Source organism: Ischnura elegans, chromosome 3, assembly GCF_921293095.1.
Source record: "Ischnura elegans chromosome 3, ioIscEleg1.1, whole genome shotgun sequence".
In the NCBI taxonomy this organism is placed as follows: Eukaryota; Metazoa; Arthropoda; class Insecta; order Odonata; family Coenagrionidae; genus Ischnura; species Ischnura elegans.
The window spans coordinates 2,943,353-2,964,398 of NC_060248.1; the positions used below are offsets into that span (position 1 = coordinate 2,943,353).

The 21,046-nt window shown below is 41.9% G+C and overlaps 1 protein-coding gene across 5 annotated transcripts in view; it reads left to right on the forward strand.

Annotated features, from left to right (window-relative positions):
- Positions 1 to 12,739, forward strand: part of LOC124155333 (DNA replication ATP-dependent helicase/nuclease DNA2) — a 98,692-nt gene extending 85,953 nt beyond the window's left edge. For all 5 annotated transcript variants that reach the window (XM_046529060.1, XM_046529062.1, XM_046529061.1 and 2 more), the window contains 3 exons: positions 6,085 to 6,288; positions 8,810 to 8,998; positions 11,739 to 12,739. In XM_046529060.1, coding sequence (XP_046385016.1) covers positions 6,085 to 6,288; positions 8,810 to 8,998; positions 11,739 to 11,999 — 654 coding nt within the window. In that variant the 3' untranslated portion in view covers positions 12,000 to 12,739. The remainder of the gene's footprint in view (positions 1 to 6,084; positions 6,289 to 8,809; positions 8,999 to 11,738) is intronic.
- Positions 12,740 to 21,046: the final 8,307 nt, after the last annotated feature.

The window sequence follows — 21,046 nt, forward strand, 5'->3', positions numbered from 1 at the left end:
GGTGAGGTGCATTTAAAATCACTTCCTTGTGATAGTTACACACCATACAACCGAGCATGGAATACATTGAGTTCTCCTTATCGCAATAAAAATGTTTCTACATGATGAATGACATTTTTATCAGTATATCATTATATTAAATTGCAACTGCTCAATCTACAACACAATTAGCAATGTTAAGAACAACATTAGCATCACGTGCAATGAGTTGCGGGCACAGAATGAGACGACAGCTCAGCGAGAGGAAGGGGTGGGCAGCAGAAGTGCGTAGAGGTGGAGGTGGAGGGGTAGGAGCACACTCCCTCTGTCTTTCAGCCAGCGAGGCTACAAATGAGGGAGTCGAGGGCGAACATGTCAGGTGTTGCTAGCGTCTGATGTGCGAGCCGGGTGAGCTATGTGATATTGTGACGCAGTCCCACATTGCAGGAAACATGAGTTGCTAACTTAAACGAACGGATGAACGTTCCTATCTCCTTTCTCAAACCCATTCCACAATTTCAGCAACTTTAGCTTCAATAAGCTCTCCTTTGTGCTCGAGATTAAAATTTGAAATTGGCTGGTTTTTGTGTGATGCAATCCCACGTTGCAGGAAACACAAGTTACTACAGTAAACTCTTGATTTTACGAAGCAGGATTTTACGAAGTTTTCGATTATACTAAGTGATATTGCGGTCCCGGTGAAAAGCCTATGCTAAATACATGGCGCTATTCGATTATACGAAGTTTCTATTATACGAAATTTTTTGAATTTACGAACCTCGGCTCGGTCCCTAGGAGCAAATGCCATTCGTTTATACGAACTACGGCGAAAAATTTGTCAAAAAAACTAGTTACGCCGGCGTAAGTAGCTAAAAAATCAGCGCTTCCAACTGTGGTCCATCAAAAGAGCGAAATCGTAAATGATAATGCAACTTTGGAGAGAAATGGGTCGCCAAAAACCTCGCTGTGGGAATTTAGGGGGAGTAGGAGTTCAGTTAAAATATCGCGGCTGACATTATGCCCCTATTTACGTGCCTGTTCGTAAACATAGCATCGACAATAATTCGTAGTTTAACATGTCAGGAAGGTCGCGCGGAGTATTTCGTACACCCCTAATTAACCCTTTGCACTGCTATGAACGTACTTCGAAGACTACTTGACTACTTTTCGCCGAAGCACTTCGAAGGGTCCCTAATCCGGGACCCTTTCCTCGATGAGCTCACCCTCGCTGGCCCCTGAAACTGGGCTATTTTTTAATGCATTACCTGACGCAACCCTGGGTTTCAAAGGGCAAAGGTGCCATGGGGGAAAAAGAGTAAAGTGCGTGTTACTGTGGGGCTGTGCGTCAACCAAACGGGCACGGACAAAATAAGCCCGTTGTCATTGGGAAATTTGAAAGGCCACGGTGCTTAAAACATGTAAAATTGGAAGCCCTCCCCGTTTTTTACCATGCAAATAAAAACAGCTGGATGACCCGAGAAATTTTCCAACAAACGGTTTTACGTCTACAGAGAAAAATTGCTGGAGAGAACAGCAAAATTGTTTTAATAATGGATAATGCCACCGTTCATAAATACGTGGAAGATCTAAAATTGGCTAATGTTCGAGTCCTCTTTTTACCCCCGAACTCGACTAGCAAGTCCCAGCCCTTGGACCAAGGCATTATCCAGGATTTTAAAGTCCTGTACAGGAAGAAGCTTGAGCGGTATTACTTGCGATGGATCGGTATGTATCCTATCTATATACAGCCCTCGTGGTGACTGACTCACTGATGGATACAAATTCCCGACCACTTCTAGAAGTGCTGGAGAGCTGAAATTTGGCAGGCGTGCGGGGATCCGGAAATGATCCGGAGGAAAAATCCGAAAACCGGAAGTTTCTGCCACGTGTCGTCGCTAGGTCGACAAAATGGCCGAAATCGCGCCTTTTCCGGGGACCGTCTTTCGGTTTTTATTTTACTGCGCGGGAACAGTGCGTGCCACACGAATCATTAATGCATGTTTTAAAAGCTGATAAACGTGGTCATGTGACTGTGTAATGCTCTTAGTTTCATTGTAAGAAAAATGCAGCCAAAATGGCGTCCAAAAAGTGTTTTTTCGAAAATATTTTCATAACTTCCGCTCCCCTCGACTTAATTTCAGGTGTAAGATAACGAAAATGACTATTATATATGCTCATAACATTCTTTACGAAATGATGGTAACAATTTGTTTTCATCGTCCTTGCTTACTGAGAAAAAAATTAAAATATTCCGAAAATCACCGAAAATTACGATTTCTAAAAGATCAACACAAGATTTTGTCTATTTCAACCTAACCGATTTCCTTCAAACTTTGTAGTTTCATACAACTATGCATTGTCTTTCAGAAAATATAAACATTTGATAAATAATTAATGGATTTAACAGCGAAAAAATAAAAATGGCGGGCCCTACTCACTTTTTTCAGGGACTGGTTTGCTTTTTATTGTATTACTCTCGAAATATGGTTGTCATAGGGCACACTTCTTTTAGACATGACAGTAAATGAATGTCACCATATAGTATCGTCATCTTTAAACCCCCTGAAACCCCCTAAAAAATTAAAATTTCCATATAAGTAGCCTTTTCGGGTACTCTTCGTTCCAATTCCGCCGCTTTTCCAATCCTTACCACTCATCGCTACGGAATTGATGTGGACGATTGATGACCGCTGGCAGTAAAAACCTATAAACCCCCGGTAAACCCACATACACCCCCCACCCCCAAAAAATAAAATTTTTCATATAAGTCTACTTTTTGGGTACTTTTCGTGACTATTCCACCGCCCCCAACGACTCATCCCCACGGAACTTATGTGAACGGATGGTGACCGCCAGGAGTACACACTTTAAAACCCCCGGTATCCCCCTGAAATCCCCCCCAAATGTAAAATGTGTCATTTAGCCTCCTATTGCGGAACTTCTCTAAAACATTGCGCCGCACTACCCGTCCCCTCTGAACTCTAGATCCGGAATATTTGGTGAGGGCAAGCCACCGTAAACCATACAGGAAAAAATACCAGAAAACCCCCGATCACCTCCTGGAACATCGCCGAAAAAAAATTAAAAAATTTTAAAGTCCCCTTTCCGAATAGTTTTCGTCACAATTTAACCGGTGCCCCTACCACCCATTAAAACCCCCGATAACCCCGTGAAACCTCCCAAAATAAATCGCCTCTCCAGGTAAAAGAATCGTCAGGCCACTGTTCCGGACCCCTAGGACATATCGGCACGGAATTAATGAGAACGATTTGTGACCACTGGTTTAACACAAGTTTAAAACCCCCGGTATTCCGTTGGAACCCCCCGCAAAAAATGAAGAACTTGCCATTAAGTCTTCTTCTATGGGTACTTGTCGCTACTATCACTCCGCATTGCACTACCCTTTACAATCATCGCTACGTGATCACTGTGGACGATTAGTGACCGCATGCATAACACATTAAAACCCCCGAATCCCCCTGGGCACCCCTCTCGGTGGAGGAGAGCATTAATGAGGACTAAGCGGAGCAGCCGCGGGGGGGCTCCTCAACCCCAAGGCGGCGAAGCCGCCCCACAGCGAGGAACGGCGGATCCGTTCCGAGGAGTAACTGGCGTAGGCGAGGAGGAGCTTCAGTAACCCTCGGGCGGCTAAGCCGGTGTTCAAGCGGCGCAGCCGCTGTAGACCCCCCCATCTCAACTCACATTCAACCCCTGGGCGGCGAAGCCGCCCTTCAGCGAGGAACGGCGAAGCCGTTTCGAGTAATGAGTGGGGCGCCTCCCTACCCCTTGGCCGGCGAAGCCGGCCCCTAGCTGAGGGGAGATTATTCGAACTTTAAAAGTCTTCGAGCGACCACAAATGTAGACGGCGAAGCCGGAACCGGGGTTTTTAAGGGGCGGAGCCCCTTAACGAGCGCGCGGAGCGTGCGAGTACATTCATCTATTTTGCTCATGTGCGCTTGGATATCGATTTAGATATTTTTATTCATGATTATCATTCTTTCAAATCTATTTGCCACTTTTATAAATGGGAACAGAAATTAATAACATCCCGAAATGGACATTGATACATGCAATCCGCGCCATAATATCTTTTCGTGTATATATTGGCCTTTGTGAATGAACAACTTAAATATCTTAAGTATTGGGCTCTATTTACCGCCAATTTATATTTCAGGCTTCTCGTAATGAAGACGCACTTCCAAGTCTAACCATGAACTTTCTTCTCACGCGCTTCCCCGTTCTCCCATGCTGGGTTCTGTCTTTCCAAAGCCTTTGTCCCTTCCCTCCTGCCGCCTTTGGCTTATCTTGCTGACACCCACCTTACGCATCCCAAACCCCTCCTTCCCCAGCATTTCCCATTCACTCCCTCCCTAAGGTGACTGAGCTTGTGTGCGTCGCAAAAAAATACGGCCCCCAAAAGTAGACTGAGGCAGAGCTGAAGGCCATTTCCCCACCCTTCTTTGTCCTGCCCCCTTCACAGTCCTTGTGCTGACCACACTTCTTCCCTCAGGCAATCCCCATCCCACTCTTATTCACCCCACCCACTGGGAACGTTCTCCGATTGTGGAGAAGGGCATGGTTCATCTTTACCTGCAACGGGGGGAAGTTATTAACCGGAGAGAGGCGGAAGAAGTATCTTCCACTATCGGGAAAATGGTGCCGCGCTTATAATTCTCTCTCTTCTTCTCAGCTGACTTTTCAATTGAAATTATTTTCGTTGCTCTTTCCACACTATATTTATTTACGATTATGGCGCGACTATTTTTTAGTGCTAAAACTAAGAAAATCTTTTCTCTATGTCAATGATCCTTTGCATAACTTTCAATACGGCGGAGAAAGGAACACGAAAACTAAATGAGGTGACGTACAGGTTTTTGCGTGTCATTTTTTGGGAATTCACGCTAGTGAACCAATACTTAACCACGTTGAGAAATGATAAAACGTCTCTTGTAGGAAAACAATCAATGTGGATAATAACGTTTCTATCTATATTTCTCCGATACTGTAAGATGTTTCTCCTGTATTTTTCCGGTTGGAACCTTGCTCCTGTCGGCATAAAAGGAGAGAAACATACTATATGAACAGGTCACCTCACACCCGGTATGAAGAATACAGTCCTGATGAAGAATCAAGTCTTTTATGGCAACGTCTGCGAAGATGATGGAACACAGTAGTCGGACGGAGAACTCAAACAGAATTTACTTCAAATATTCGCCAGAAGATAATCACATCCTACGTTATTTATGATCGTAATTGAATCTCAGTGAAAATAGAGCACATTCTGCTGAAAATACGAAGTAACTCGAAATATTAACTTACGAAGGTTATTTTGGAAACGGGCTAAGACCCTTGTTTTTCTTTTTTTTCTCGTCACTGAGCGATAGAGGGCGACATAAATGGCGGTTAGGCCGGCTGCCGCTAAAATTCCGTGGGTGTCAGAAACAAATATCTATCTTTTGCATACTTAATAGTAGCTATTGGCTCCTAACCACAAATTTATTACTGTAAATCCTTATAATAAACATTGCAATTCATTATTTGATAACGTTTTCTAAACTGGTCGGGAATTTCTTTAGCGATCGTTGATGTTGAAGTATGAACAAGAAATGGGAATTTAATGGTGGTATAATTATTTAACGATTTTTCACATCATAAATCGATAGCAAAAAGCCTTTTTTATGAATTATACCGAGAATAACCACCGAAAACATTTAAATAAGACCACTAAAGACAAAAAACGGCGGAAGAAACAAAAGCGAACATTTTTTTCGTGACTTATGAAAAAGGTTTGAATTTACGAAACTCGATTTTACGAAGTGCCAATTTTCCGGTCCCACTGACTTCGTAAAATCAAGAGTTTACTGTATGTATTTCCTCATGAAATTTTTCCGTGTCCTCAAACAAAAGCAGCGGTAGTTACTGTGGAAAAATTTGTCACATGATGCTATTAAACAGTTCAAGGTTTCTGGGAAGAATCAAATAATATGTATAGCAAAGTTTTTGCTTTCAATCATTTATAATTTGATGAAGATACATGCTAGTGGAATGTGATCGTCATGAGTGTAGGGTTGCTTCTTGATGTAATGTTTATTTATCCCATTGCAGCTGTCCAGTGCTTATGCTGATGAGCCATGGGTTCTCATGGCATTGTCGTCACACATGGATCAGTCGGTAGTCTTTGTTGACACTGGAGATGTGAGGAAAGTTTGTGGGGAGCGTGCTGCCAGCAGTGGTGATGGGCGCAGCAGGGACTACGCAAATGTGTGTGAAGCGAGCGTTGTCGTCCACCTCGTGAGAGCCCTGCTCATGGTGAGTGAGTCTATCCCCCCCCTCCCCTTGGGCAGTCCGTGACCACTGCCGACCACGCCGAGAGGGGAGGCCTCCACCCACCCATTCCATTCCCTCTTCGTTGTCTCCCCTCATTCGCCTCAAGTACGTGCGTGATTGGTTGAAATTGCATTGCGTCGAGTGTGGGGGGGGGCCAGGGGTGGGGTGGGGTGGAGTGCTCTCACTCATAGGACGCGACCATCACTGATTGGTCTCAGGGGTTCTCGGGAGTCATTGCCTCCATCCACCCATGTCCTCGCCACTTTTCAACGTTGTGCATTGACAAGGAGAATGTCCAAATTCCGTTCTCAGAATTCAATCAAAATGTGTAGTGTCATACTGCATTGGGTACTGTTCTCAAATCACTCCCCATATGTGCTTTGATAAATTATAATTTAAGCAAAAAAATGCATTTTTAACATTAACTGGTCAAATATATTTGCTATTGAAAGATCTCTTGTTGTTGACCTGTGATTATGGTGTTTGTTTTCATTTGGTTTGGTCCCAAGTTCAAGTTTCATATGAGTCACATTTTTTTATCATGCATTCATTTTTACTTTTTCTATTACACAAGCATGCAATTCACCTGATTTTTACTGAAAATTTCATTTTTATTTATTTTTTGTTCTTCAAAATTCTGATAGTTAGCTCATGGTTAAGTTTTGATCCCAGAAGTTGAGTGGAGGGGGAAAAGAGGGAATACCGTATCAGCGCGTGTAAGAGTTCCCCTATTCTGTGCATGGAAGCTAAAGAAAAAAGTTTGTAGCATTTTTTTATTGTATGGCGTGGTGTTGCAGATGTATGCCTGGACTTTCGTCATTTATCAAAATTTCCTCTTTCAATATTAAAATTTACGCGGCAATTTTTCAGCTAAATTTACACTATATGTATGGCGCTCGGAGATGAGAAAGTATTAATTTGTAGCCTTAACCTTATGATGCTTACTATGGACGGTAGGATCGGATACTTCGGATCCAAATATCCACGGATAATGCCCTTCACCTTATACTCCAAATCCAAATTTGTTAAAGAAATAGAATCTGAATCCAAAATTTAAAATCAATGCTTTCGTGAATGCAACGTCCCATTAGAATGAGTAGAAAGAGTTCCGATCCTCTCTTCGCATAAGCTGTTGCTCTACGATGCTTGTCCTACTCAAGGAAAAATTTTGTTTAAATGCTCTCATAAGAGTATTGCAATAGAATTTCAGTCGTATAAATTTTTAAGGCAAAACATGACAAGCGCATAGGGAGAATCTTCCCAAGACATTGGACAACAATCGGGGGAATCTCAGCGCCGTAGGATAATAGTTACGTCGTAGATTTAACGGAACCACACTCGGCCCTCCATAACCCAATGCCACTGTCTTTTTTTTCCTTTCCGAGACCCCACAGACCACAAATCACTTGCCTCAAATGAAAATATCAACTTACACTGGGACAATGGAAACGTGTTTCATCCCAATCCCATCTCACCAACTGACTTTTTCGGTCTTCCAGGTACAATTCTCCCAGTTTCTGGAGGCCAAATGCTAGATGAGTCACCTACTGAGCTGGAAGATATCTCGATATGTTTCAGTATGTAATTGTACGAATGAGACCTAACGCTACGCATATCTGAAAGCATTAAAATTTTTTAAGCTCTAATTTATTGACCCAAAGATTTTTAGTCACAACAAGGCTACTAATATTCAACATTGTCCTAACAGGACCATTTCGGAGGAAACAAGCGTAGCATCAGCACATTCAAACGAGACGAGACCAACTGAACTATTGAAATTTTACTTTCGTTTTGACTTTGGTTAAGTTTCGATTGCCATTTGTGGTGTGCATGGTGTTGAGTCGCAGGAAAGATGAATGAAGAGTTGCCCTGTGGACACCTTTGGCACTTTGTCCTTCTCTGCATTTCAACGGGTCTCTTCGAGAAATGTTTATGAGCCTGTTTGCTGTTGCACCTTCACCCCCAGTGCACAAGATACGACTGTGCTAGTTGCTGTCTTCAAAATTGAGTGGAAGTTGTTGCTGTTAGGTTTTGAGCTTTCAGTGTGGGTAGGTCTTTGATAATAATGGAGTTGTGCATGTGCAAGTAGTGGACGCTTCCTTGTGTGGGTATACTTTGGTTACAATCAAATGATTAAATTTAGACTCTCCTAGTACGTACATGTGTGGCGTGAAAACACTTCATCTTGGGGCACAGACATAACTTGGTTCAGAGTTGGCCTCCGTGTGAAAAAATGGGTATCCGAGGTATCCGATGTAACTGTCCCTATCAAAAATGAGTAAAATCAGTGCAGCCGCTCCGTAATTATAAATGGTTTGACTAAACTTTGATTTTAAGGGAAAATTGATGGTAAGGTGGTGCACGGTTTGCCGTGTCATCTAGTTTACCTCCACTAAAGTACGAATTGTTATTAATCGTGTTTCTATGGTGACTGGAATGTAGAGTAATGCATGTGAGGGGGATGGGTGTACGTTGCAGTCTTGAAGTTGTCTTTGTGTTGCAGGCAGGCGTGGCCGGGGAGGATGTGGGTGTGATTGCACCCTATGGCCACCAGGTGTCTCTGCTGCAGAGGGTGCTGCCACCAGGGGTCGAAGCAAGCACTGTTGACCGCTTCCAGGGACGAGACAAGGAGGCAATCGTGTACTCGTTCACACGCTTTGGTGACGTCTCGGAAAATGAGAACAAAGCCAAGGTACAACTGGGAATGGGAGGGGCTGCTAGTGCTCACTCGCGTCACGTCTGCCCCTCTCTGTGGGTACCACTCTCATTGGTGGTCTCAGGAAAGTGTGTAATACTTAATATAAGAAAGTTGGATTTGATTTGGATCAACAGGCACGTATCATATTATGTTTCAAGCTTTAGAATCAGTCACTGGAACTACTATGTATGTACTGTGGAAGCCCGGCTTAGTGAGTATGGCTTTTAACCAGAATCCCGTTTTTGCGAGTGATAGTCTTTGTACTGCCAAATGGCCTATGTTTTACATTTAAAAAAAATCTGATTTATTGAGGTCAAAAAGTTCCTTCCACCGTGTATTACGACAGATATTTCTTGAGGGCGATGCACTGCTGAGCAATCATTAACTATGTATGATGTTTTTGTATTATCTGTTTATTAAACTAAAAAAAGATATGTGTCAGATCTACAACACATAAAGCCAGTCATGTCCATCCGTTCGTGTGATTTACAGCCGTGGGTACGCTCCGTGCGCTCCTATTTTATGTTCTTCTTTTGTTAGGCGCCGTCATCAGTGGGAGGGGAGTGGGAGGAAGATGACGTTGGGAGATGTGCTAATGTTTGAATATATTCGTCATTGTATAAAATGAAACAAATCCTCATGCTGCTCTAATAATTAAAATTCATCCCTTTCACCATGTTTTTGTTTTCTTTGGTGATTCCTAATTTCACCGGTAGTTATCATTATTCATATCGTGCAGGCCCTGGAGATGGCAGTACAAGGTGCCTTCACAGTTTGGCGCTGTGTTGACGCCGCGGCTAGCGAGCCAATCAGAGCCCGTTGCAGAAAAATCTGGCCGTGTATCTACGTGAAGGCGGCAGTATGCCGGTGATTTCGAATTGGTGTTTTTTTTTATGGGAAACTTTTATGGGAGTACAAATATGCTGGAGTGGTTCTCACAGAAGTGACGAATGCTATTAATTTCCATTATTCACTATTATTTTGAAGTTTTAAGCATAGATATTTGGTATCTTTCCGAAACATAAGACAAATGTTAACTGTAGATTAGGTTACAATCACGGAGGTGCATAGATTAGCATAACACGTACCTGCCAACATGGGTGTACTCAGCTAGGGGCAGCTGCCCTCCCCCCTGAAGCAAAAATCGCAATAGTCTTTAAGCAAAATCAGTACTGAATTGACGCGAAAGCATTCAACAAATTTTTTTAAATCCACAAAAAATGATATGTATTAGTATAAGATATGCTACTAAAATAAAACTATTTTTTCAAGGAAATAATCTCGTAAACTAACGTCACAACTTGGTTAGCCCCCACTCCCCTAGACCATGGCTTGCCCCCCCTCCCCCCAGTTATAATCCTGGCTCTGCCCTTGCCCCTCAATGGTATCACAAGCTAAATACAGCGTGAGAGCTCCTTGCCGGTTACTGCAGTCGTTTAAATTCAAATTTATATTTTATAATTTTGCTCTCTTGATGTGCTCAGCTGAAGCTGTTTAGATAACATGGCTGAGACAATCTGTTTGAACAACAGTTATCATGCATAAATGTTCCCGATAACTTTTCACATAACTCATTTTCACTGAACATTTGTTATTTTTTGTATGTTCTGAGATAGGAAATAAAACTTAAAGGTCATAATAATGCATAGCCACAGGCCATCACTACATACATGATTAGTGACTTTATGGTTGCCATATTAACTTCCAAAGCTATTAATAGTTAAGAATATTTTAAGAAATGAAATTGCGTGAAAATGCACAAAAAAAATATGTGTTGTGCGTATGGTTTGATATTATGAGGTGATATACTCCCGGGCTAATTTTTAAGGAGCTGACGCTTTTCGCCTTTCATTTGTTCTTGCAACGTAGAGCTGTGAAGGGGCAAAATTTGTTAACGCTGTGAACGGGAGCTCTCGTGGCGTGGCGTGAGGAAATGGAAAAGTTCCAAAAGGATGGAAACGTAGGCGCCAAAGTTAAGTCACTATCGGGCGGCAAAAGAGGGCAAGTGATGTCTAAAATTAAGGCTAAAGATGGGGGATGCTAACCGAGCGAGAAGAGGTACAGAGTGGATGGAAGGGATATGTGGAGGACCTGTTTGACGGAAGAAACAGACCGGAGAGACGGCGTTTAGAGGAGGAAAGTGCAGTGGAGGAGGATAATCTTGGGCCGGGGATATTACATTCGGAAATCGAGAGAGCCCTTCGTGATATGAAGGCTAGGAGAGCAGTAGACGTGGACAATATCCCGTGTGAGCTTCTGAAGAATCTAGGGAGGGATAGTAAGAAAAAGTTTTTAGAGCTAGTATGCAGGGTCTATGAGGAGGGATGTTGGCCGGAAGATTTCATGAAGACAGTTCTAATTCTGCTACCGAAAAAGAAGAAAGCAGCTTGTCAGTATTCATATGATTTTTTATTTTTGCTGTGAGGTTTGACACACACACATATCTTCAAAGATTCATAATTTTCCATGGTTTAGGTTTTGAGCTTTAATCAAGTTATAATAATTCAACATGAGGATACTTCTTCTGCATTTATAACTTTTTGGGAAATGAGCAATGTTACCTGGGATGAATTTGTACAATGTGCCAGATTTAATTAATGACCGCCTTTACAATTTTATAGGCTCCATATCAATTGTTACACCTGCAATTGATGATAATTAGTGCTTGTAGTTGTCTTAGTGCAATTACATTTGCCGTTTCATTCCTCATGGCTAATCTTTTGACGCACTCCAGGATCTCGAGTTGCTGAGCGACCAGCGACGCCTCACTGTCGCTATCACGAGGGCCAAACGGAAACTCATCTGTGTGGGGCAAGCAGAGCTGCTTGGCACGTACGCCGTGCTGCGGCGCTTCCTCTCTCTCATTCCAAAAGGGGCTTTCGTTCGTGTGGACGACCTCAGTTGGCCGCGGATTCTCCTCGGACCTGAAGTGATGATGCCAGCATCTGCTGGTGGTGGCGCTGCTGCAAATGGCAGTGTCGACTCTGGCAGCTAGCAGCACAAGTTTCCCTGGGTCATAAGTTGGCTGAGTTCAGTGTGGCTGTACTCTTTCCTTACATTTTTATTTCGCAATCTCCACCTGCTCAGATTTTTCAGCTTTGATTTGTTGAATGGTTTGTGGGCGTCAGTGCGCAACTATACACCGTTCACATTATGAATATCCTTACATTCATCAGCGCTAATGTCACCCAAAACTACATGTGTACACATGAACCAACCAACATTACATGTGGCTTGTGACACAGATGATTTACGAAGGTTGATGCTGTTACTTCAAGGAGAAGAGATAGTCATCAAATGATGAACAGTCGACATTTCTCATTTGACCTGAGTACAGCAAAATTTCAAAGTCCTATGCTGTACCATATGGGTTTGTACTATGAGGTGAATTCGGAATTTTTGTTCAGTATAATCATGCAGGTCCATATCATTGTGCTCTTAGATGAGATGTAATGAATGCGATCATAATGTGTGATTGCCATTGTTATTGTGTGTGTGTCATAGGTGATGAGACCATTGTTTATCAAATGATGTGGATGCTAACTAATGTCACGGTTTTGTTAAGGGTCTTTTCTTCGGCTTTTAATGGTCTTGTAGTGGTAAGCAATGTCTTTTAAGTTGAAGAAAACTATGAAGTGCCTACGGCGATTTGCAATGGTGTGAAGAATAATTTACTTCCTCTTTTGAGGTACTTAAGACTGATAATCTAATAAAAATGTACAGTACATTAGTAAATTATTGTTTTGTGTTGGTACATTCATCTACATCTACGTACTAGTCCTCCAGCCATCTCAATTGGCATGTGGGAGGTGGTGGTTGGACACCAGCTGTTTAAGTATAAAAAAAGAAAATGCTTGAATGAAATAATGCCTGGCATTTGTTTTAGTGCATTATCGAGGGAAAAATTGAAATCCCATACCTATGCGTTTGGCCAAATATCTCTCTTAATTTATTATTTCTGTTGGACTTGGAAATATAGTGCGGTCCTTAAATAATGTTCACCGTATGACTTTTAAAGATATCCATTCTCAATTGCTCAAGCAATCTAAGCCTTAGCGTGCTGCCCCCGAGTCTGTAGTGGCTCCCAACCCAATTTGTTAAACATCTTTGCAACACCTTGTCCCAACATCCCAAACTCCTTTTTGAATGACATCCACCATTTTGACATCCTATTGTTTGTGTGGTTGCGTACACTCTCAGGATGCCTGCCGGCGGAACGGAAGCTTGGCAACGCCGTTCTCCCTAAGGCCCGTGCTGCCGGCTGTATGTGGAACGCCCCAAAGAAGCCCCAGTAGCAGCAGCGGTCGCAGGCACGTCTCGCTGCGACCAGCAGCAGCAGGGGCGCGGCGGCGTCACGGCGCTTACGTCGCTGCGATCGACGTGCCCGCAACGTTCCGATAACCCACGTCACGTCAAATTGCGACCCTCCACAAATCTTTGCTTGCGCAGAACATACCATTGCGATAATCTGATTCAGTATAGCATATTTAGACGGTTCTTTCTTTTCCTCAATCGATTTTTCCATGAATTCCCTCCGATTGAGTAATGGTTTACGTTTTAAGCGCGATTCATGAAAGGGCTTTGACCCGAAAAATAACTCGGACCATCACCAATAGCGTTGCCGCGAGACACGAGACTGTCTCGTCTCGTTTTCGAGACGAGACCGTTGGGTAGAATTCGAGACGAGACCACATCCTCGAGACTCACGAAAGTCTACAGATATATGTCCTCAACCCTTTCGCTGCTGTTCAATCTCGGAAAACCTCCTCGCATGCGGCGAAAAGGTTAAAATGCGTTTCTTGGGCCCATGGAGCAGGTACTTCAATAATAATGGGGATGGCACGCCCTCCGAAGGGTCCCTAATCCGGGACCCTATCCTCGACGAGCTCACCCTCGCTGGCCCCTCTTTTTGACCCTCCTCCGAACAGGGGGCCTCCCTCCCGAAAAGTGACCGCTCTGACTGCATTTTTAAAATCAATCAATCAATCCGATCATCAAAAAATGATTGTTTGCATCGCACTCCTGCCAATCAAGTACGTCTTTGAACCGTGAGCCTGCGATGAAAAATGACGATTTGGTTAACTTTGTTAAAAACGTGGCTGCGGACCACCGGAAAATTGCCATTTTTATCAAAGTTAACAAGATCGTTATTTTTCATCGCAGAAACACGGTTCGAAGACGAACTCGATTGCTTGATTCCTTTCGCTGCGGCCCACTCTGCGGAAAGCTACTCGTCACATTCGGCGGAAAAGTGAAGGGGATCACTTCGCCGCAACCATTGTCTTTTCCTATCTTATAAGTAAAAATAAATGGATACAGATACACTGCTTTTAATCAAAAAAAGTATTTATTAAGTAATTTTATAAAAGCCAAATTTTAAAAGAATTTCAATGCATGAAATAGACCATCTTTGAAACAATTATCAAAACACAATGCTTTATCACATTCACGGCACCTGTATCTAGTGTCTTTTCGCACTTTTCCCACGGTTAGTGCTTTTACACTCAAAGCATGGTCTTTGAGATTTTGTGAGTAAACTTCTCTCGGGTTTTTCTTTGGTTTGGGTTTTGGTTTTCTCGGGTTTCGGTCTTTTCTTCTCTCGGGTTTTTCTTTTCTTTAAGATTTTGTTTTCTTTTCTGTTGGTGGAACCTTTTCACAGAAATGTCGTGCACTTATCTTTCCGGATTGTTTCCCACGCCTCCCAAACTTGCCCCACCAGAAGATCTGGGTTTTACACTGACACCATATTTTTCTAACAACTGTCTCACCACTTCTTTGACTAACTTTTTCGTAGGTTTCTTGACTGTGTTTATTTGATACAGATAAAAATAATTCAACAAACAAATCTGCCAAATGGAAAAACAACTTTTTATACCATTTCAATGATTTTCTTAGGCAATCAACGGACCCAATCATCATGTCTGATTTGTCCACTAACCTCATATTCACATCGTAGTGAATGGCAGCGTCAGGTTTCATTACCTTTTCTTTTGTTTTGCAACACTTTTTCACCAGTGTCAATCAGTTTTCTGACCACCAGGACGAACTTTCTCTTTTCCATACCCTTACTCTTTCCGGATAGGGTCGTCTTATCCCCAGACCATTAGTGAGTCATACTTTTTCCCCGTACTGATAGATAAAAGTCCCTTTTTCTAGGAAGTAATAGAGTTTATTTTCCCACATCCTCACCCCATTGTGCGTCTTTGTTCAGAATCATTACCTACCTACCGAATTGCCCACGCATTTCCTGGAATTATGACACTCGAGGAAATCTCATTTTTGGCTTGAAGGCGTGGGAAACAATCCGGAAAGATAAGTGCACGACATTTCTGTGAAAAGGTTCCACCAACAGAAAAGAAAATCTCAAAGACAAGTCGTTACAAGTTAACAAAATCGTTAATCGTTATTTTTCATCGCAGAAACACGGTTTAAAGCAGTGGCGGCTCGTGATTCAAATGCTGGGAGGGGCGCACTACACCGGGGGGTCGTAATTTTTTAAATATTTCGTGTATTTAATTAAGTTTTTACGGCAATCTAGGAATAAAATTTTGTGATGCCATATGTTCCGTTTTTTCAACAAAAATACTTAGTTTTCTAAATAAAGCTTGATTAATAAATACTAAATGCATTAGACTCTCGGTCATACGGATCGGCTTAGTCCGGACTCTCGATTATACTGATCAATGATCTTGAAGAATAAAAATATATTTGCTGCGATATTTTGCAAATACAAACGAAAATACATAACTTTAGGTTTTAGCGCCTACATTTTTCGTGCGGATATGCGTGCAATACACTTATGTTGTTCGTTTTGCAATCATAATGCGTTATTTGTCAAATCTATACAACATTTGCAATGATTTAGGTAGCAATGACACTTGTAACACCTGAGGAGGGAGGGGAGTGTCACTGACTTCCACTAGGTAACAAACACTACTAGAATGCGCGCGCTTCGCTATTGCAGATGTAGTAAACTTTGAATGCGGTGTACGCGTTGCTTCTTGAATACAGTATGATTTAAAATCAATAATTAAACATTTCTCACACATTTTTAACAAAATCTGAAATACTCACATGCCTTTAGTTATATTGCAGAAGTCCATCCTTCTTTCCTTTTGTCCAGCAAAGTGATCAATTACACGTTCGTTGAAATCAGCGCCAGACAACAATTTCTTTCCGATTGAACACATGGCAAGGGCACTAGTCTATAAATAAACAAGGGACGACACAAAATAAGCCGACGAAAAATAAGACCAAAAAGAACAATTTGGGGACAATTTTTCCCTATATTTCCCTAAAACAAAAACGAGCACTGTTGATTAATTAAAAATTGTCTTCTTGAATGTACACACAGCACTAAGAAACTTCTTAATCGGCAATTAAGCACAGTTAACTCCTCGAAAATGATGTCTGAACTCATTTCACTCCGTTCTTTCCGAGAGTCTTGCCGTTACTATAAGGACGACTTAAGGGAGATAGAAATCGTGGTCCACTAATGCTGATTCAGCTGAGGGACAAATTTAAGGTCAGCAAAGGCATTCTAGCAAACAAAAGACGTCACGGACCATCTCCTTGAGTCTAAGATTCATATGTGGTAAACATACAAAACGCCAACGGGTCGCACTTGGAATAACCATGTCTTCGAAATCATTGCCATGATATAATAGAATAAAAATTCTAGATCGTAAAAGAAGACGACTCTGAACCACAGATAGGAGCTGTAAGGATCTCCGCACTGATATGAATTCTTCGAAGCCACTTAAATCAGACCCAAGTGGACATTTTCCGTCAGACAGCTACCGCTCTGCCGCTGAGGAATTAGGTGAACATGAACTAACAGAACAAGGACGGCTAGAAAAATGATGAACCTACACACAAAAGGTGCATTGTACGCGGAACTTCTTGACATTCATTGAATGACTCTATTTAAAGTCACGTTTTACGGGTTAAATCATTATTAATCCTTCACCCTATCACGCACCTATTTCTTAAATTATACATCAGTGGGGAATGTTAACTGATTTTTCCTAATACTGCAGGTCTTTGATAAATTTATCTGAAAAATAGGTTCCGCATTTCTAAACATCGGGAAGATATGAATACATTGTTAAGGCCTAAATATTATAATATTAGTTTCCCCAAGGTTCTTGAAATTCGTAATCATAATAGAACTGTGGCAAATACTCAAGAATACTTTTCCTGCAACAATACGGCCTTGAACTGGTTGGATTTTTATGTGTTCCGGAATTCATACACCAAAAAACGCAAGCATAATGGGATAATTTATTTTCTGTAGCAATACCTACCAGTAATTAAAAATTAAAATCGTATAACTACACCCAGTACAGTGACCATTCTGATTCCGTACGTCCCTTTTCTGTAGCAGCACCAAGTAGACGCCAGATTATACGCCCGCCGGCCTGCGCAGCGATGTCAACTCACACGTCGCTCTGCGCATTCTCGGACGACGTCCCAAGACTTCCATAAGACACAACGTTAGACGTGTCATAGCACCAGCGGCCCCCACCACTACCACTCTCCATATAACTGCATGGGGATGGATTGGGACGTTCTGGCCAGCGCCCCACGGCTACAAATACGAACTTCTCGCGCTATTTCTTTTCATGTTTTTCCAACACTTTCGATGTATGTGACTGAAAAAACACTTTGATTAATTAGATGTATAATTATAAATTAATGGATATTTATTTTTTTTACTTTTACAAATATTTGGGAGGGGCGGCGTCCGAGAGTCCTTATGGGCAAGCCGCCACTGGTTTAAAGACGTACTTGATAGCTTGATTGGCAGGAGTGCGATGCGAAAAACAATTTTTTGATGATCGGATTGATTGATTGATTGACTTTAAAAATGCAGTCAGAGCTGTTACATTTGCGGAGGGAGGCCCCCCGAAGGCTCGGAGGGTCGAAGAGAGAAGTGCTTCGGCGAAAAGGCATGGAAGGGAGGAAGGAAAAGTGCGTTCACAGCAGTCTGCCGCGCGAATGTACCAGGTGCGTTCACGGCAGTGAAAGGGTTCATTGGTATTCGGTATAGCTTTATCCCTAAAACTATGTCCTCCTGTTAAAAGAAATAACCTTTACCTTTTTAATGAGTATTAAATTTGAAATATGATTCAAATATAACTTTTCGATAAATTATCTAACTATAAAAAAGAATTTTTGCCGAAAGATCAATTTCTGAATGCATAAGCGTGACTTCTGGAGCCATGTGAGGGAGTGTTTATGGCCGACTACATTTCCTTGTTTCCTGCGATAATAACCTTGGGAAATTATCCGGAAAAACTCGAACTATTTTTCAAAGTGGAAATTTTTAGTGCTTACTCCTATGACCAAAATATCTAAGATAATACTCGCAAAGGAGTAAAGTATCGCTCAGCGGAACTTGCAATCCTTCTTATAGTCTGCTTGCTAGGGGGAAATGATGGCCCATTTATATTGCGCAGAGCACATAACCTCGGCAGAAAGACGGATAATAGTTGAACTAACTATGTACTATCGTTTTCAAAAGTATGTAGACTCCCAGGTGAGGTTGGCACATAAAGCGACCTGCATCCCTCACTCGTATGCCACCAAGAGCCGACGAGGACGGAGGTGGACGCGACCTAGCCACCGAATATGGAGTCAAACTGCAGGAGAATAAGCCCAATCAGAATTAAGGTTAGCGGATGGAATGCACTGAGGCAACTGACGTTGCGCCGTCCGAGTGTTTTCTTTCGGGCTCCGTGGCAAGGTTTTCCTATCTTTAGAGTCATATATCCACTCGCCGTTTCTCTACTGCTAATACATGTCTCCGTTGCCGAGTAGGTTTATACTGTGGGCGGAAGTTGCGGGAAAGCTCTTGAATGGTTCAAATCCGAGATTATAATAAGTTTTTCACTTTTAAAGTGAGACATCCTGATCATCAACATGATCTATGCAGACGCCTCAAGAAAAAGTTTATACTGATTTTTTTTAAACGACTGAAGTTATTAAAATGATGACTTCATCTACGCTGACACATTTCTAAACAGATTCGTTCACGGTGAAGAAATAATCAGGGGAGGTGAGAATAGTTGTATCTTCGTGTCTTTTCAGCTAATTACTACCATATCTCATTTGACTGTAATTTCTACACACAGTCATTAAAATTCTCAAAAAATAATCAGATACACTCGTATTTGAAATCCTTTTAACGACCCCATTGTAATAAAAAATAATCGTAATTGGATCGATAATCATAGTTTTAAAATTTCTATTTCTTCGTCACAAAAAATGTGGGAAACGACGAGATTAAAATTTCCGACGCTTTCCTTTTTGTGAGTGTGGGTGCACTATCAGTGCAAGGACCACGTGGAAATAAATCGGTTCCTTCTCATTTCACTGTTGACAACTTAAGGAAATCAGCAGAGTCGGTTCATTCACCCCACGTAAATATATCACAGCAAACTCCGGGGCGAGCGCCATTAAGAAGTTTGAAGATATGGGTGATATCATTGCATTCGTAAGTGTAAGATTATTAATAGTGTATCATCATCATTTTAATGCATCAACGTCTACATACTACCCCAATGCAAGCCGCCTCAATAGGTGTTTGACGGGGGTGTTGGTACACCTGCCGTTTAAACACAAAAAGAAATACTCTTTCGAAATTACGCCTAGCATTTATTAAGGTCATTTATTGTGCGGGTGAAAAACAAATCCTATCCGTTCGGCAAAATATCTCTCTCATTTATCGTGTAGGACCTGGAAACGTTGTGAAGCCCTAATATTATGTTCCCCGCGTCGCTCATAAAGATATACATTCTCCATTGTTAAAGCAACATAAGTAAGCCTAGCGCGCAGCATCCAAGTCTCTTGTGGCTCCCAACCTAATTCGTTTAGGTAACATATGTGCAACACTTTCTGTACCCTCGTCGCAGTTTTTGAGTGCGAAATACCACCTATCTTTTACTTTTTCGTCGGAGAATATTCTCACACTCCGATTGACTAATAGGGAACTTGCATATATTTCAGATATAATCAAGAGCCCCAAAATTATATAAAAATATATGTTTGCATACCACGGTGAAAGTTTTTTATTATTATTTTATGACGTGGTTTGCGATATTTAATTCATCAAAGTTCACGAGAATTTTCAAATACAAGTGAGAATCGAAAACGCCCGATGATTGGCTGGTAGAAAAGTGACGTCATTATTCAGTACGAGGAGGCAGAGCTATGGTAGTGGTTGCATACTTGAATACAAGCGACGGCGTGGTTATGATTCATTTATTGAAGTGCAGACGTATCGGAGTTGTTCATTGTGACTTCAGGGCTATTATTTGATCGATTTCTCCTCCATTGAAAGCGATAGATTGCGTAAAGATGAAGGAATATGGTTATTCTTAGGCTCATCCTAGCAAGCTTCCTGTTTCCGATTCCATCATGATACCGCAGGGTATTTTAGTGAAACTGTAGACTTCGTCGGCGCCGAAAGTCGATGCCGAGAAATGGAAAGGTAGCAGATGTGCATCTGAAATGTTTTATAGTTCATAACAAAGTGAGACTTGCGTGTAATATTGGCGAAAGCGTATACTCATGTGAAATGTGTATTCTTTTTGCAGTCCGGTAGAGTCTTATGGTGAACTTATTTCCACCTCGAAGCAGTCAATGATGCTTTCAACTTGAAAATACCTTGCCTGGAAGGCGATAGGAAGCTCTTTAACACTGAAATCTGAGCGATCCAGACTACTAATTTTCAATTTAGTAGCGATAATATACACGAAATTCCAACACAATCCTGGAACCTACTCTCAATATGAGCTCATCGTCATTGCGATCGTTGTCACTTAAAAATTCCGTATCGGAAATCCTAGAGGGATCAGCTTCACCTGCACTCTCACTATCACTGGAATCCGTGGTGAAAATATCATACCAATCCAATTTCTCTTTGGTTTTAACTGGGGAAAGAACAACATAGAACTGCACATTCTTTGGGGAACTTTGGGTTGGACTTTCCCTCAAACACCCCATTTTCCCTGTGGTGCACATCAGTCCTATTCTTTA